General features: G+C 37.3%; 2 protein-coding genes across 3 annotated transcripts; one reads left to right on the forward strand and one right to left on the reverse strand.

Moving 5' to 3' along the window:
* Positions 1-543: 543 nt before the first annotated feature.
* c20h2orf81 (chromosome 20 C2orf81 homolog) lies at positions 544-9,174 on the reverse strand. Its single transcript, XM_079830854.1, has 4 exons — positions 9,144-9,174; positions 7,703-7,964; positions 6,506-6,715; positions 544-1,509 (listed from the first exon to the last, which is right to left on the reverse strand). Exons 2-3 carry the CDS (start codon positions 7,949-7,951, stop codon positions 6,524-6,526), a joined length of 441 nt encoding a protein of 146 aa, XP_079686980.1. The 5' UTR covers positions 7,952-7,964; positions 9,144-9,174; the 3' UTR covers positions 544-1,509; positions 6,506-6,523.
* Positions 9,175-9,186: 12 nt separating this feature from the next.
* On the forward strand, positions 9,187-18,655 carry LOC307134831 (uncharacterized protein). Of its 2 annotated transcripts, none has more exons than XM_079830853.1 (11): positions 9,187-9,311; positions 10,452-10,623; positions 11,512-12,945; positions 13,024-13,163; positions 15,461-15,665; positions 15,762-15,866; positions 15,953-16,146; positions 16,236-16,377; positions 17,010-17,633; positions 17,739-17,816; positions 18,042-18,655. In XM_079830853.1, the coding sequence occupies exons 1-11, from the start codon at positions 9,297-9,299 to the stop codon at positions 18,044-18,046; spliced, it is 3,114 nt and encodes a 1,037-aa protein (XP_079686979.1). In that variant the 5' UTR covers positions 9,187-9,296; the 3' UTR covers positions 18,047-18,655. The 2 variants fall into 2 exon arrangements, with proteins under 2 accessions (XP_079686979.1, XP_079686978.1); XM_079830852.1 differs by having other exon boundaries at positions 9,222-9,311; positions 17,010-17,645; positions 18,042-18,168.
* Positions 18,656-19,069: the final 414 nt, after the last annotated feature.

Genomic DNA, 19,069 nt, shown 5'->3' on the forward strand with positions numbered 1-19,069 from the left:
TATGAAGGAATGGTCTCTGATCTCTTGCCAGGTGTTCTTCAAACTCATCAGGCATTATAGGAGAAGACTCAGAGCTGTTATCTTGGGAAAAGAGCATTGCAATAATTGGGTGCCAATAATTGCGGCCAACGTGAACTAGAGAAAAACATTTATTTCATAATGAGATTTTCCCCCCGCTTTCCATTGTTTTACTTCAATGATAGCTTTTTTAATGAAAGATCAAAAGGATAAACAATGTAGATTTATAAGTCCCCTTTGATCATATTTAACGAGGGTGACAATAATTCTGGAGTTGACTCTTTCACCACACTTCTTAATTGGGGTTTCAGCGTGAGGATGTAATATGATTTAGTTTACTGAATATTCATCATGCAGTCTCTGCAGATATTTTTATCTTTTCATAGAAGTTCGTATAAAATCACAAGAAACCTTATTTTCCTTCAGTGAGGTTCCCATGACAACTGATGTTCATGTCCATTGCATTACTTGTCCACTTTAAGTAAACTAGACAAGAGTCAGTATCATGAGGGAAACAGAAGAGTGCTAGTTTAGTTTTATTACAGTTTTACTCATATTTTGAATTAGCTTTTATTTTGTTCATTTTAGTTTACTTTAACAATAAACAGTCTTTCTTCAAACAGGATGGTAGGTATATTGCAGGCTGATAACAACCGTGAAGACGATGGTGATGATGAAGCGATGGAACACAGGTTGTACCACACGCACCCACACACCAGTATAACGCTGAGTACTGAATGACTGATATGTTTCCTCTTACAGGGAGTTTGGAGAACTGGAGACTGGCAGGTGCGGAGACAAGGAAAAGGACAAGGAGGTAGGTATCTCAGGTAAGGAATATCCACAAAGTTGAGACCAGAAAAATATCTTCTTTTGAATTTAAATTATGACAGAATTTTTTTTTTTGGGTGAACTAACATACCTTGTGTTAAAACAAGTCGCATCAGTCTCAAATTTATGCAATTTAAAACATGTTAAACACTTTGAAATAATCACTAGTACTACAACAATATACAGTATGTAAATTTTTACCAGTTGGATGCATGTTTGTGGAAATGCAGTGCATTGATCCCTGAAAGACAACTGAGTAAATACTCATAAATATGTGTGATGAGGCAAATATAGGGGTCACATGGCAGTCAGTGTCAAAGAGATGGTTGGCTCAAGCAACATCTCTTTTTTAAATTAACTTTTAATTAAATCAACATCAGTCCCATGAGTTTTTTGGATCTCACGAGGTCCCCGTTTCCTCACCTCAGGCCCAAACTGTGTTTGATGAGTCAGTGTTTTGATGCTGAGAGACCCAAATGAAACTGTAGCTAATGGAGGCACCAAGCAATGGAGGCAATTGTGCCCTTACAGGATGAGAGATTTGCTTCCTTTGAGTTTCTTTGCTTATGTATGTGTGGGGTTTTGATGAAGTCAGACTTTCTTAGGATTTTGTGAATCATTTGGTATCATCACTCTGTTGGTCTTGAGCCGGTTGAAGTTCTGTTGAGACATTAAATACAGTCAATTTCTAACACTATAACCTTTTGAAGTTTGTTTTTAATTACGCTCACAGTCAAAACAAAAAAAAAAGCTCCCATACATATTTTTTATGTATGGTCACAAAGGCTGGATTTATTTGATCAAAAATACTGTAAAACAGTAATATTGTGAAAAATATATTACTATTTTAAAATATTTAAAAAAGTAATTTATTCCTGTGAATTTTCAGCATCATTACTCCAGTCTTCAGTTCAGAAATTATTCTAAGGCTGATTTGAAGCTCAAGAAACATTTCTTATCACTTTTGAAAACATTTGTGCTGCTTAATATGTTTGTGGAAACAGGGATACTGTCATGAATGCCAGCTGGAGCGCCCTTGATGTCCATCAGAGGGTACTCCTCCCTAGTCTATTGTCATCTATAACAAACTGCATTTCCCACAACCCACTGCCTGGTCTAATTATGCCTCATCCACCTGTGTCTCATCATCTTGTTAACCCTGCCTATTTAAAAACCTGTGCGTTCATTCATTCATTGTGAAGTCTTTAGTATCACACTGCACTTCCGAATGTTATACTAGTGCCCTGTGTCTTGGGTTTGAGCTAGTGTTGGTGAGAGGAAGCCTCATGCAACATTGAAGCTTTTCAGCCAAATGGTTCACAAAAGGGTTAATTTCTCGAGGCTTCCTTTGCTCACAGTACCACCTGGTGGTCAAACAGTGTAAAACAAGCAGATACTTTACAGATGACCTGATGTGATCTGTGATACACTGTATTTTGCGTCAGTTAAGGCTTAGATATAACAGTGAAGACAAAAATTAATTTCCACCTAGACTATTCTTTTTATATGAATATAATGTTTATTTTCTGGTGGCATAATGATTGTATAACATAGCTGTGTAATAAACGTATTGGCTTGAAATGAATGGGGCTATAAAATGTGTGTAAATCAATTCTTTGGACATAGGCAGGAGGGGCAATATTATTATTACTATAAAACTGGAAATTGGCAGGGTTTAACTGGGAAGAGGGCGAGATTCAAACCGCTTTCTGAACCAGTCAGGCTGAAGCGAGGCTTCGGACGTTTTTCAATTGGTCTAAACGATACAAGCCTTGATAAGCACTTCAGATTGCTCTTTTTTTTTTAAGTTAAGTGACCCTTATTAAGTTTGATTTTTGCCTTAATTTACTAACTAATCGTAAAGTGTAAATTTGAAAAAATGTCAAAGTTCCAAAGGAAAGACTTGCAAGATCAAGCTGTTAAAAGTTTGGCAATATCCAATGGTGTGACGCCTAGCTCCGAGCTCATGTTGTCACCTGAAGGTAGCAATTTGCTGATTGACATTTGTCATGATTATTTTATAATCTGCTGCTGAAGAATTTCCACTCTTGCCTATGACCCCAAGCAAGCCTCCATCTAGCAAACATGGGACAACAGACAAATCCGGAGAAGATATTATATCTACTCTCTCTGAACTGATTAACACCAGCGGACGGTATATGGAAACTGATCAACAGCAACGCTATGAAAATAGAAGGACTAAAAAAGACTGCTGATTTCGTTTGCTCGGAGGTATAGGACTTAAAGATAAAGGTGACTACTGCAGAAAAATGCATTGATGAAGAGAACCACATACAAGAGCTGGAAGGGTACCACAGGAGATCGGACATGAAGTTGTATGGAGTCCCAGAGAAAGCAGATCAGAATGTACGAGCTGAAGTTTAATAAAGGCCTTCTGATGCGAAGTGGCGTGTTTGTGTAAGAAAAATATCCATATTTAAAACTTTATAGACTAAACTAACTTCCAGCGGAAAGCTGTACCCAATTCGACTTACGGCAAAAGAGTAAGTTAACCCCTGACGCGACGTAGAAGCATCGCAAGCTTTGACGCCTCTTTGCGGATAGGGCTGGGCAACAAACTCAAGCCCCTCTTCTCTTATATCGAAGTCCTCCGCCATTTCTCTTTAAAAATTCTTGTTTTAGACTCTAATTCATGACCAGTGTTTTGTTTTGCTCTATCCTCTGCGTTTGTCAATATGCATGTGTCAAGAGTTCCAGGGTCAAGGGTTACTCTTTTGCCGTAAATCGATGTGTACGGCAATTTAGTTTAGTTAGTTAGTTAGTTCGTTCTTTTAGTCTTTAAAGTTTTAAATATGGATATTTTTCTTACACAAACACACCACTTCGCTTCAGAAGGTCTTTATTAACCCCCCGGAGCCGTGTGGAGCAGTCATATGATGGATAGATGCACTTTTATGGACTTCATATAAGAGACAACAATTCACTGCCATTATAATGCTTGGATTAGCGAGGACTTTTTTAATATAACTCCAATTTTATTAGTCTGAAAGAAGAATGTCATACACACCTACTTGAGGGTGAGTAAATCATGGGCTAATTTTAATTTTTGTGTGAACAAAAACCCTTTAAGTCAACCAACTTATCATATAACATCTTGACAAGTTCCCTTTTCTGCTCTAAACCTTTGACTCAAGGTTATATTTGCTTACAGTTCTTTTCACATTATTTGTATTTTTTTCTTTGTTTTCATTAAATGTCAGGGGTATACCACATACTGTAAAAAGGAAGGCTTTATTTCTGTTTGCGAAACAACTGAAGTCTGATTTTAGTTTTTTCCAAGAATCCCATTCATCTGTTAATGATGCAAAATTCTGGAGATCACAATGGAGTAATGACCTTTGGTTTCCCCATGGAACTGACCATGGCAGGAGTTATTACTCTAAGGAATGCATTTAAAGGGAATATATTACATTCGGACTGTGATTCATATGGACATTTTTTGTGTAATGTCAAACTCGACTGTTATTATTATGGCTAATATTTATGGATTTAATTCATGGTCTGAGAATGCTAGTTTTCTTGAGTTTCTAGTGCATTTATTTTGGCATTGCCATTACTCTAAATTACCGTGGAAAGATTTTTCCCTATTTGTTATTGAGTACATTGACAAGGATTTTTAATATTTTCCTTTGATGTGATCTAGTCTGATTAGTTATATACCCGTCTTGTAACTTTTTTTTTCTTTCCTTTTTTTTTGTTTATTTGTTCTAAATTGTGACTGCTTCCTTGAAGATACGCGCTTCACTGAACGCTCCGAAGCCTCGTCACAGAACATAACGTCACTAGTTTAATTTTCTGCTTGTCTCCATGGATTTCCCTGTTTGCATGGGTCTTGGACCTTGTTTTATGTTTTGTTTTTTTTACCCTTTGTTTGGTTTCTGGATTATGTTTCTGGATTACCCCTTAATATTGACTGTGTTTGGATCCTCAACCCAAGTCTCAGAGCAGTTTGAAACAGATAGGGGACAGTTGTAACAATTAAGTAACTTAAGTAACATTATGAAATAGGGATTATAACAAACAAAAAAAAGTTCTGAAAGTTTTTTATTCAACAGAGGCTTTTTAACATAATTGATGTGTGTGCATGTGTGTAACAAAAATGAATAAAATGAGAAAATGCTCATTTTACGTCCCTCAATTTGTCTCTCTTCCAAGACCTAGGCCAGGGGTGTCCAATCCTCCTCCTGGAGGACCACCATACTGCAGAGTTCACCTACAATTGGAACGTCCTAAGCCCTTGATCACTTGGAATCCACTATGGAGTTGATTTATTTATTTATTTTTTTTCCTTATGAAATAGTTTAATGCAGCATTCGCTATATATGTGTTTGGGTTGTTTTAAATGTTTTAAAAAAATAATTAAAATATCATAGAGTTGTTTGTGGTGGGGTAAATTAAACACAATATGCGGTGACGTCACAATCGTGTTGCATTGTGGTATATCCCCCATCCCCTTCAACGAAGTGGAACGCACTTCAAAATGGTGTCGGGGATTCCCCCGAGGGGAAGTGCTTAGGGAAGTTTGCAAGTGCGTGTCTAAAAGTGGAGTGGAACACAGCCCTAGACACTTCCAGGCAGGTGTGTTGAGGCAAATTGGAGCTAAACAAAGCAGGACAGTGACCCTCCAGGACCGAGTTTAGACTCCCCTGACCTAGGCATACTGAAATAAAAATAAACACAACAAAAAAGGTATAAATACAACTAAAATGTACTTGCTGTTACAACTAAGTCTTAGCCATGAACTAGCTCACCTAACAGCTAACAGCCAAAACATAATGATCTACACAGACACACAATAAACATAATTTACCTTTGATGAGTTTAACTACAAAGCAGGAATTGCCATAAGAAAAATAAAGGAAGTAAAAAAAGTTACTTTTTTACATTAAAAAATCGTTTTTCTTGTCTAAAATTTGATCTGTCTGCCACAGGGCTCTACGTTTCACCCATGTGGAATAAGGACTAAACAGAGCATGTGTGAAGTGAATCAGGTGATTTGTGAGAAATCGGAATCGTTACAATTAACTCGTGTTACAACCATCCCCGGTCTCCCTACACTATCATTCAAACGTTTTTTTGAAATTGATCAAATGTGACAGTATATTTATAAGGTGACAAAAAATTTCCGTTTCAAATGAGTGCTGTTAAAAACGTAATTATACGTATTCAACAAAGGATCCTGAAAACAATGTAGCATCATGGTTTCCACAAAAATATTAAGCAGAATAATCAGCTTTGCCATCACAGGAATAAATTACATTTTAAACATATTAAAATATAAACCAGTTACTTTAAATTGTAAAAGTATTTCACAATATTACTGTTTTTACTGTATTTTATATCAAAATAATTGCAGCCTTGGAGAGCATAAGAGACTTCTGTCAAAACATTAAAAAATATTAATGGTAGTGTGTATGTATAAATAAACTATGAAATTAATTATTGCATAGTATTATATATAGCCTGAATAAATATTTAGGTTTACAAAGGGCAATTTGTGAGTAGAATCTTGAGTCAGATGCAATAAACCTCTGTCTGGTCCACCAGATTTTTTAATTCAGGCTGATTTGGATGACATATTAAGAAAGAATTTTCACTGCCCCATGCATCCCACCCACACCCCACCTTTTCTTACCTGCAGTAAAGCACTGTGCTATTGATGAGCAGCATGCAACACAGGCACACATCCCTCAGCCCAAGAATCAATAGCACAAGGCCGAGGTTCTGGGTCCTCTTGCCAAAAGGGTTCATGTTCTGGATCATCCCCCTCATCTCTCATCAGGAGAAGACATTCTATCGTCTCAACCAGGTTATTTTGCGCCCACCAAACCGAGAAGGGTATCAACTGGAGGGTAGGAAGTTTGTGTATTAGCTAAATTAATGCCTCATTAAAACAAGTAAGCTATTCATATACAGTAAGCAGCATACAGACCTTAATCGGGGTAAATGCCAATATTTAATGTCTAATTATATACTTATATGGCAAGTAGCCGTGTAATAAGTGGGATAATGTACACCCAGCCGGTTCTTATAGCAGAATAAACCCCTTCAGGGTGATGCAAGATCCTGATCACCCTGTCAGGGTTTATTTTGCAATAACAACTGGCTGGATGTACATTATCCCTTACCTAAAATCCATTGAACACTGAAGTTTTTTAAAGTTTTTTAAACCACTAACAGGTGAAGTGAATAACACTGATTATCTCTTCATCACCGCCCCTGTTAGTGGGTGGGATATATTAGACAGCAAGTGAACATTTTGTTCACAAAGTTGATGTGTTAGAAGCAGGAAAAATGGGCAAGCATAAGGATTTGAGCGAGTTTGACAAGGGCCAAATGATGGCTAGACGACTGGGTCAGATCATCTCCAAAACCCCAGCTCTTGTGGGGTGTTCTCGGTCTGCAGTGTTTAGTATCTATGGTCCACGGAAGGAACAGTGGTGAACCGGCAGGGTCATGGGTGGCAAGGCTCATTGATGCACGTGGGGAGCAAAGGCTGGCCAGACGAGCTACTGCAGCTCAAATTGCTAATGTTCAGTTAATGCTGGTTCTGATAGAAAGGTGTAAGAATACACAGTACCTCGCAGTTTGTTGTGTATATGGGGCTGCATAGCCACATACCAGTCAGGGTGCCCATGCTGACCCCTGTCCACCGCCAAAAGCGCCAACAGCGCCTATAACTTATATGTATAACATGGCATAACCTATCCTAAATAGGCAAATAGGCATAACAGCCAAAAAATTGAATACAAGTATATGGAATTAATTTTTACAAAGCAGATCCTATAATAAATAGACATATTAACATTAATTCCATGAATTTTCAGCTCACCTGACTTTTTAAATACACCTGATAACATCTGTCCATCACTCTTTCCATTAGTTCTGTTATAATGTCCACCACCACCTCCTCACCCTCCTCCTTTGTGAGCATGCTGGTCCAGGTGGACTCGGTTAGGAGGCCCGGTACAATGTCCACGGTCTCATCGGCCTGGGCCGCGGGTGGCGGTGGAGCTGCACTAACTGGGACAGAATCAGTGCGACTTTTATCGCCCCGCGATTTGGCAGCTGAGCGACGCATGGTCTTCACTTCTCTGGCAAAAATAAAATAAAAATAACTGGGAGCAGAGGGAGAGCAACAGGAAACCAAAAATGCAGTCTTGGCTCGCTTTTGGAACATGCAATATGCATCTATGCCAATGCAGTACAATGTAGAATAAACAATATGATAAATTAACAAAGTTGTCAAAATGGGTAAATCTCAGAGTTTAAATCTATAAAGTTTTGAGGTAAAATAAAATTATTAAAATGTTTTTTTATCTATTAGTGAGGCTAGAGTGTCTGAATTCGGGAAATGAATACTAGTATATTACTCTTACTACTACTCGTGCCATATAAATTACATGAGAGAAATAGTAAGAGTAGGCCTACTATGCTAGTATACCAACTCCTATTCTGTTATATAGTATGCAAAAACAGTATGCCAAAAGAGTATGTCCAAATACATAGTATTCGAGAAACAGTAGGTGAAAAAGTACTGGATGACCAACTACTTTCTGTAGAAAAGTGTGCAATCGATGAACACTTTACTAGTAGTAGGCCTAACGTTACCCATATTCATACTATAGAACATACTTTTTTAACAGTCTAAAGTAAGTTCAAATTCAAATGTAGTGCCTACTCAGACATGCAATTTCAGACGCAGGGCAACAATACTTATGAAATAATCATTCAATTTGCCATATTAATTTAAATATGTGCAATTACACCGTTAATGAAGTTCCAATTTAGTAAATTTAATTCAATATATTTAAATAAAATATTAAATTACACACTACAGTTAAAATATTTTTTTTACATGTGCTTTAGGATGTTAGTCAACATTAAAATAAGCATGACAAAAGATTGTAGACCTACTTTATTGAAAAACAAAGAGGATGCCTTTTTAAAAGTGTAAGTTATTTAAGTTAAGAAACAGTAATGAAAGTGTACTCTCTTTAAATACACATTATATTTCATAAATATTATATTATCTGCAAGTATTTTTTTTTTTGGGGGGGGGGGGGGGGTTTAGACGAAATAAGTTAACGTTACACTGCAAGTGCACATTTGCACACTTCAATTAAGCACACTTCTTTTTCTTTTTCAAGGAACGCTTCTAACGTTATACAATTGAATTAATCACGGAATTTGCAACATTTTTACAACAGTTTCAGTATTAAGCACTCGACACATTAAAGATGACATACTATCGGAAACATTAAAACCCTTACTGTATGTCTGTTGTTGATCCTGGTTGCCAAGCAAGGCGCCTCTGACGATGACGACAGCGGAAACGACGAGATACTGCAGCCATATGTTACAGCCATTTCAGAACAGCAATACTAGGCCAGCGGTCAACAGGCAGAGTTTTACAACACAGAATTATGGCGGAGAGCACGGTACGTTGGTGTTTTTGTATTGTTTTGTTTATTTTAACATTATCGCTGAACACTAGTACTTTTGGTGCACGCGCGATTTCCGCTTGAAAAGGCGGTCTGGAGTCTGCAGTGCCATGTTGATTTGAACGCGACCAGTGCGAAATCACGGAAGTGAATCCTTCTTGATTAAGTTACACTTGCATCGTTACAAACTCTCTGTCGCAATTCCTGTAGTAAAATAAATGTTTTAACGCCTCCTGAATTGCCTTCTGCATTGCCTTCTGCATTCTCCCTATCTCATCTCTCATTCTCTCTGCGTGTGTGTAAAGTTCTGCAAATAAACAAAGTAACGGAATTAATAGACCAGTGAAGTTTGAATCTTTCTTTTTCTGAGTCGTTACCAAAAGGGTCGTTAACTGTTTCCTTTTTATTGTGCCCCTATTAAACGACTGTAAATGACTCAAATCTAACGCGGTCCGGCGTGACAGAGCTTTTAAAGAGTCAGTTCACACAAAAAATAACATTCTGGCATGATTTACTCACCCTCATGCCATTCCAAACCTAAAAAGCGTTGGTTCTTTCTTTGAATCACAAATTAAGTTGTCTTTACTGAAACCTGAGAAATTGTCCCTTCATTCAAAGTACTTTCCTCTAAAATGTTGATGCTTCAGAAAGTCCATAAGAGATTGTAAAAGTCAGTTTGAACAGATTAATTTAGGATTTATTCACATAAATATTGATCAATACGCATACATAGATCACATCAAAAGCATGTTTTAACTTCCTTCAGAATCGGAGGTTCTTGGATATATACGAGTTGATCAAATTTATGAATGAAAGCTTCAGTTAAATTGGTTTATCGTACAAAGAGATGTTTCTCTTAATATTATGGATTACCTTTACAATGTATTAGCACTTGAAGTGTCTATTTTGGCTACATAGACTTTCAATGGTGCGACAGAAATCTCATTAAAATATCTTCATTTGTGTTTTGAAAATGAATGAAAGTCTAATGTTTTGAACATCTATGGCCAAGTAAATTAAGACAATTTTCATTTTTGGGTGAACTATCCATTTAATGCATAGCTACTGGCATGCGCTCTATGCAGTGCCTGGTTAAAAGAAATGTTGTCTTAACTATGTTTTTTCTTTCCTTTGCAGGGACATATTACAATTCAGAAAGGTCAACAATTCCCTCAGTTGCAGAGATGCACAAAATGCTGCAACAATTTTCATTGTCCCTTTTGTATGGCCAGTGTATTTAAGCCCAGCAGACTGGATAAAGTCAAATTACATCTGAAAAGCCACTGTAAAAAAGCAATTGTCCATGGAGGTATGAGTATATAGCGTATAATGTACATATACCGTGTATTATGTGTAGCATGTGTTTGAGCCAAAACTTTATGACCACCTGCCTAATATGCTGTTTGCCCTCCGTGTGCTGCTAAAACAGCGCCAACCTCAACAAAACTTGTTGTTCCAGCACATACCACAGATGCTCGATTGGACTGAGATCTGGGGAATTTGGAGGCCATGGCAACACCTTGAACTCTTCATCATGTTCTTCAAACCATTCCTGAACAATGTGTGTAGTGTGGCAGGGTGCATTATCCTGTTGATAGATGCCACTGCCACCAGGGAACACCATTGTCATGAAGTGGTTTACCTGGTCTGCAACAATGTTTAGATTGGTGGTACATGTAAATTTACATCCACATGAATGGCTGGACATTGCTCAGAGCATCCACTGGCATGCCGCCATCCATGCCTCATGGTGCATCGCTTCCCCAGTTAAACCAGATGGAGTAGCCTTTGTTGCCATCGTCCGTTGATGAGTTTTGGACACCCAATTCCCTGTTGCCAGTTTGTGGTTTGTCCCTCCTCTGACCACTATTGGTAAATTTTCACCACATCTGACCTTGCCATTTCACTGATACTCTGACCCAGGCGCCTTCTCATAGCAATTTGGCCCTTGCCAAAGTCACTCAGATCTTTTATTCCTGCCCATTTCTCCTACATCCAAAACATTGATTATGAGAATGGATTATTTGCTTACCATCTAATCTGCCCAGACCTTAATATGTGGCCTGGTGTGGAGAAGATCAATGATATTCACGTCCCCTGTGACTGGTCATAATGTTTTGGCTCATCAGTGTATGCATGTAGCATAAATATATTGTACCTCAATATTTTACTAATATACCAATATATGTTTTTTTAGACTTCACTTTTCACAGGTGTGGACTGGGCTGTAGAGCATCACTTCATTTCCACTGTATGTACTGTTCAACAACAGTTATGAGGAGAGATGATTTTAAAAACCATTTACAAGTCTGTAAACATAATCCACGTTCAGAATCAGCCACAAAAATGCGGTCAAGCACCAGTAAAACAGTGGCCGCTCGAAAAATCATAATCATCCAAACCATCAAATCAAAACCATCAATCATCAATACAACAGGGACAATACCTGCAATGATATCCACACCGTCAGCCACCAGTACAGACGTGACCGCTTTGGGGGTCATAGATGGGCTGTCACCCACCAGTACAGATGTGACCGCTTTGGGGGTCATAGATGGACCGTCGCCCACGAGTACAGAAGTGACCGATTTGGGGATCAAAGATGGACCGGCGCCCACCAGTAAAGGCAAGATTCGTGTGCGGCCTGTTATTAAAAAAAGATGCCCAATGTGCAGTGTCCTCATCAATAAAAACAATCTACAAAAACATATTGAACGGAAACACTCAGATCAGTCAGAATTGGACATTGGTGACACATTTCAGCTTACAAGCCAGTGTATAGACGAGACAAATGGGATATTTACAGTTCTTAAAGTTGTAAAAGGCCACAGCGTCCCGCTTCACGTACGATACAAGACAATGGGAGAAAACCACGAGATTCTCTGCGAATCAAATGAGTGCCAGTTTAACATAGACATTGCGCAGAGGAGTGGTATCACATCGTACCAGTGCGTGCATATCAGTGCAGCGAGCTTTTGCAAGTCTTCAGCTGAACCAGTCTCACTCAAGGAAGAAGTTTTAACGGAGATGGTGATAGGAAAATGGTTCAGCGAGAAAAAGAAAAAGGAATGCCTTGCTCTGCAACAGCTTGCCAATAGTAGCTGCATACCACTTTCCGTTAACACCTCGACTGGCATCTCGACAACAAAACAGTTCATTTCAGTTTTCGAGCCCAGCGTGTCCTCCTTTAGTCGTTTGGGCCGTGTCATGGTTGTTTATAACACCAAATTAAACACGTGGCACTGTCCCTGTACCAAAGTGCGACGCTCATGTCTGCACAAATATGTTGCCAAATGGCATCTATTTCAAACGCACCGTGAGCTATTGAGTACTGATGGATCACCACATCACACGCCACATTCAGAAGAGGAAGGCATCACAGAGGACCTTCATGTGTATCCCCCGAAAGGCCTGGGACTGGAGTATATGGTGAATTACATTCTTCAGACCAAAAAGATGCCTACTGTTCTTCCAGAAGATATGCGCATTGCATCGCCACACAAGGATTACCCACGAAACCTTTGTCCGAATGAAACCTTATGTCAGGGATGTCCAGGCGAAGTCCCTCTCAGTGATCCTACGCTAATTACACAAAACGCCAAGATAGTGACCAATTGGTGCATTATTGAAGGTAGGATATATTGGCCTTATGCTTGTGCTCTATTCAGCTACATTGTCCTGTAATGTATTACTTGTTTTAATTTGCTAGATGTTGCCACATACTGCAAGCAGTGCCCGCAGTGTGGGATGTTTTATCGTTACCAAGAGTGGAAAGACGGCCTCCATAACTTCAATGACCACATCATCCTTGACATACCTTTGTGCTTAACCTTCAGAAACCTTCTACAGGTAATCTTCAGTCTGGCTATATCAGAGTCAGTGAGATGATACTCTTTTTCTTCTTCTTTTTGTCCTATTTATTCCAAAATAAAGTCAAAAATGTCTTGGTACAACTGTCTTCATTAGAAGAAGGTAATTCCTGAAAATAAAACCTTATTAAGTAGTTTGGCATAATTTTTTAATATTTTAAATAAAATATTTCAATAAAACTGGTTAATATTTGAAATATTTTTTTCTGACCAATTTAAATTCATGTGGTCCAACATGCAGAAATAAATTATCATACAGTTCATTCAAATGAGGTTCATTCTCACGTCACCCAGCACGTTTGAACTTTCACAAGAACCAATGAGGTTCATTCTCCAGTGTTACGCAGCACGTTTGAACTTTCACAAGAACCAATGAGGTTCATTCTCCAGTGTTACGCAGCACGTTTGAACTTTCACAAGAACCAATGAGGTTCATTCTCCAGTGTTACGCAGCACGTTTGAACTTTCACAAGAACCAATGAGGTTCATTCTCCAGTGTTACGCAGCACATTTGAGCTTTCTCAAGAACCAATGAGGTTCATTCTCCAGTGTTACGCAGCACGTTTGAACTTTCACAAGAACCAATGAGGTTCATTCTCCAGTGTTACGCAGAACGTTTGAGCTTTCTCAAGAACCAATGAGGTTCATTCTCCAGTGTTACGCAGCACGTTTGAACTTTCACAAGAACCAATGAGGTTCATTCTCCAGTGTTACGCAGCACATTTGAGCTTTCTCAAGAACCAATGAGGTTCATTCTCCAGTGTTACGCAGCACGTTTGAGCTTTCTCAAGAACCAATGAGGTTCATTCTCCAGTGTTACGCAGCACGTTTGAACTTTCACAAGAACCAATGAGGTTCATTCTCCAGTGTTACGCAGCACATTTGAGCTTTCTCAAGAACCAATGAGGTTCATTCTCCAGTGTTACGCAGCACGTTTGAGCTTTCTCAAGAACCAATGAGGTTCATTCTCCAGTGTTACGCAGCACGTTTGAGCTTTCTCAAGAACCAATGAGGTTCATTCTCCAGTGTTACACAGCATGTTTACTCTTTCACAAGAACCAATGAGGTTCATTCTCCAGTGTTACGCAGCACATTTGAGCTTTCTCAAGAACCAATGAGGTTCATTCTCCAGTGTTACGCAGCACGTTTGAGCTTTCTCAAGAACCAATGAGGTTCATTCTCCAGTGTTACGCAGCACGTTTGAGCTTTCTCAAGAACCAATGAGGTTCATTCTCCAGTGTTACGCAGCATGTTTACTCTTTCTCAAGAACCAATGAGGTTCATTCTCCAGTGTTACGCAGCACGTTTGAGCTTTCTCAAGAACCAATGAGGTTCATTCTCCAGTGTTACGCAGCATGTTTACTCTTTCTCAAGAACCAATGAGGTTCATTCTCCAGTGTTACACAGCATGTTTACTCTTTCTCAAGAACCAATGAGGTTCATTCTCCAGTGTTACGCAGCACGTTTGAGCTTTCTCAAGAACCAATGAGGTTCATTCTCCAGTGTTACGCAGCACGTTTGAACTTTCACAAGAACCAATGAGGTTCATTCTCCAGTGTTACGCAGCACATTTGAGCTTTCTCAAGAACCAATGAGGTTCATTCTCCAGTGTTACGCAGCACGTTTGAGCTTTCTCAAGAACCAATGAGGTTCATTCTCCAGTGTTATGCAGCACGTTTGAACTTTCACAAGAACCAATGAGGTTCATTCTCCAGTGTTACGCAGCACATTTGAGCTTTCTCAAGAACCAATGAGGTTCATTCTCCAGTGTTACGCAGCACGTTTGAGCTTTCTCAAGAACCAATGAGGTTCATTCTCCAGTGTTACACAGCATGTTTACTCTTTCACAAGAACCAATGAGGTTCATTCTCGTGTTTTACTCAGAAATTTGCATTTTATATTACATATAGAATAAAAAATGCATTTATTTAAACTTTTAACTATAATGCATTTTCATTTAATTGTAACATGCTGTTAAGTGTCTGAACATTAAATACAGTTCACACTTAAGTAAATTCTTTAAAAGTGTATTATTTAATCATTTTAAGTGCTATATAAATGTATGCTAAAGTGTACTTCTTTTTCAAAAGGGATACAAAGAGTACATTACTAAGAATGTTACATGTAGATTTTTAAACGTTTTTTCTTTATCATGAACACTTTATCTGTGTCACTGATTCATGAATGTGTTAAATTTGTTATTTTTACATTCAAATGTTGATATTGTTTGAAACTTCTTTTTTTTCCTCTCTCTCTCTCTCTCTCTCTCTCTCTTAGGTCCATACTTCGGTAAGCAGAGCAGTTGAATTTTTACAGCTTATGACAGGTGTGGAGTTTCCACCTCCAGACACAATGCTGCAGGCATATTTACAGTTTGAAGCCCTCACAGATCATGAGTACAAGTATTCATGCCCCTCCTGCGGCGATCATCCCCCAGTGGTGATCTTGGGTGTACATAAACCGAGCGCTTCTCACTTATCAGGTAAAAATTTGATAATGTTGTTCATCTGCCAGTTTGTTTCTTTGATACTTTTTTGACATGTTTTGTCATAGTAAAATACTCATGTTATGTTTTTAGAAAATGACATTAAAGAACCACCAGAGAATTTTAAAGGGGAGGTCAATCTGGAAAATTTCTGGGAGGCATTATCCAAAGAGAGGATTTGTCGAGGATTTGTTGAAAGTACATGCATACAGTGCTTATTACACTATTTTGTGAACTTTTGAAAAGAATGCTTTATCAGATTTTTGTTTCACCTACTGTTTTAGATGGAGGACGTAATCCATTTGCAGTTCCACCAAATTATCACTTTTGGGCTCCTTGGATAGGCAAGAACACACGGCAGTCAGACACTGTGCTAAACACAGAGTTTGAGAAAGTTTGCCCTTCAAAGTCTGCAACAGAGATTTTAGAAATGACAACTACAGAGGATAGACTCAAAGAAGAACTTTTCAAACAGAAGGTTTGCTTTATGAGTAGAACAACACTTTTAATGCTTTTTTAATGAATACATTCAAATGAGCATTTATGGAATAATATTATTTTTGTTAGGATGATGTGATTAGAAGTTTATGCAACGAATGTGGTGTGGACTCCACCGGATCTCGCTGTGATCTCCTTCTTAGATTGGCCAGTGAAATGAAATCCAGGGAAACATGTGACAAAATCTATGCAAAAATCTGCAGTTGTTATGGTGAGTTTAATGTTTATTCTACTGTTTTAACTGTATTTAACTGTATTCCTTTAAATGTGTGGAATTATTGCCAATATATCAAAATTATTTGTAAAAAAAAAACAAAAAAACTTTTACCTTGAAAAGTATTCACTACTGTTTAAAGATCAAGCAATAAATACAGTAATAATGTTACAATTTCTAAGAACTTTCATATTTTAATAGATTTTTTTTAAATGTAATGTATTCCTGTGATGCAAAGCTGAATTTTCAGCATCATTACTTCAGTCTTCAGTGTCACATGATCCTTTAGAAATCATTCTAATATACTGATTTAATGCTCAAGAAACATTTCTTATCATCATCAATGTTGAAAACAGTTGCTGCATAATATTTTTTGTGGAAACCGTAATGCTTTCTTTACTGTCACTTTTGATCAATGTAATGCATGCATATAAATGTATCTAAACACAAAAATTCTTACTGACCCCAAGTTTTAGTGTATTTTAAAAGTAAAAAACATAATAATTTAATAAAGGATATAGATTTAAATGATTTTTCCTTTTCAATTTGTCACTGACCCACTTTTTATTATTAAATGTTACTTTCTAAATCATAATTCTTCTCTCTTCTGCTTTTCTGTCCATTTTTAGGAGGCTGGGGAGTCATTATGTGCCCATGTGGAATTGTTTACAGTCTAAAATGCAATCTCCGAGCTGCGGGCCCTCGAGACTTTGCCGATTTGCTGTTATCATGGCAACATATGCCTAATGTCATAATTTATGACTTTGCGCAGGGTCTTGCTACGCACACCAATCTAAGGGCACCGGAAAAGGTTCCCATCTCTCCATTTGAAGGACGATTGGTGGAGCCAACTCAAGCTAACTTAGAACTGGCCAAACGTGGACAGCTGAAAGTGTCACTGCCTTGGCTGGGTGAAAAAATGGGAATGGCGGATCCTCACAGTCACCCGGTGACCGGTTCATCTGATCATTACGTACTTCATGAAAGCAACACAAAAGACAGCAGAGATGTTCTGAGGAAACCCACACTCGTGCCTCAGCTGGCTGGCAAAGTGAATGGTGAGGTTGCAGAGCAACTATTTGCTAAAATGAAGAAAAACAACTACTTCATGAACATGTCATCAACGCATGTGTTTCTAATGAGGAACATCATTCACCACTATAATGAAAACAAGGCCAACAAAGCGAGCACCAGATTAACAAAGAGTTCTGGATCCAACTTGCTGACTGATGCGAATGGACGAGCTGTGTTGGGTAAATTTAGACGTAAATGATATCAAACAACATCAGAAATGTAGTGGAGAGACACTGATAAGTAAATACAGACTTGTAACTTTACATTTGTTTGTGTTGTAATAGAAAATCCAGGAGGAAACATAAACACAGATGATGGGATGGAGGATTCAATCCTGCCATCTCTGATGGACCTGAGCAGCGGTACGTGTTTTTATTGTCCTATAAATTATCCTAATGATCTGTTACAAACTGCTGCCAGTAGAGTGTGTTGGGATTGTCAGCAATGGCTCACAGACTATGATTTTAGTTCTTTTCATGTATTAATAGCACATATGTTCTGTGTGAAAAAAAAAATTTAAATAAATATATATATATATACACTGTGTATATATTAATGTGTTTGTATTGTTTTTTTCTGTCTTAAAGCTTGACTGGGACTTCAGTACAGACAACCCACTGGAATTGGAAATAATGTTGTAAAATCCTGTGATCCAATGACTTTGAATTAAATGTTAATGATTCCGTTAGTTGCGGTTAAAACCAAATGACTGGGAAACCTTTTATTATTATTATTATTCCTAATAATTAATATTGCATTCAAAGACTGCTTTGTGATTTCTGGATACTGGATGTTATTTGTTTTTTTTATGTAGCATTGCATTATTGTCTGCAAATTGCTTAGATTTTTTTTTAGCTAATCAGAATTATTTTGTTTAGTTCAAAACGTTTATTTTTGTATTTCTGACTGTTAATATAGTTGAACTATATTGTTTGAGTATTTCAGTTGTGATGTTTTATTTATTTTAGTTTTACTTAAAGTAGAATCAATATGGATGGCATATTGTATTCATTATTGAATGTTTATTTTGTGTTAAATATGATTAAACATTCATGACTACAAATGCGGACACTTTGTGTCCTTAAGTACTGTTTGCAACATCACAGACAAAAAAGGAATTATATTATCACAGTTAAATATTTTTTTTTAGATGTAAACATTTTAAATGTAAAGCATTGATTGAAGTAAATTGTATTGGGGTAATAACATTTTGATTTCAGTTGTTTTATGTATGCAAATGTTATTTTATAAAAATAATTGTGGCATTTAAAAATTATTTTAATACTTAACTTTTAATTACTTGAAATATCTATTTAATAACCCAGATAAATTTTAATCTAATTATATATATTGAAGCTTTATTGGAATGACAGCAAAAAAAAATACATTTTGTATTGCCAAAGCATTAAAAAACATAGAGAATGATTTATAACAACTGAACATCTGAGTAAAGCATGTGATAGTAAGATAATAGGAATAACAATAGAACTAAATAAAAAGACAATATTAAATGTTCACATGGCTAGATATAGCAGAAATAATAACATATAATAATTATAAAATAAATAAATATAATTATAATACAGAAATCATGTAACAACTGAACTTAGAATTA

Source organism: Gobio gobio, assembly GCF_949357685.1.
Source record: "Gobio gobio genome assembly, chromosome: 12".
Classification (NCBI taxonomy): domain Eukaryota; kingdom Metazoa; phylum Chordata; class Actinopteri; order Cypriniformes; family Gobionidae; genus Gobio; species Gobio gobio.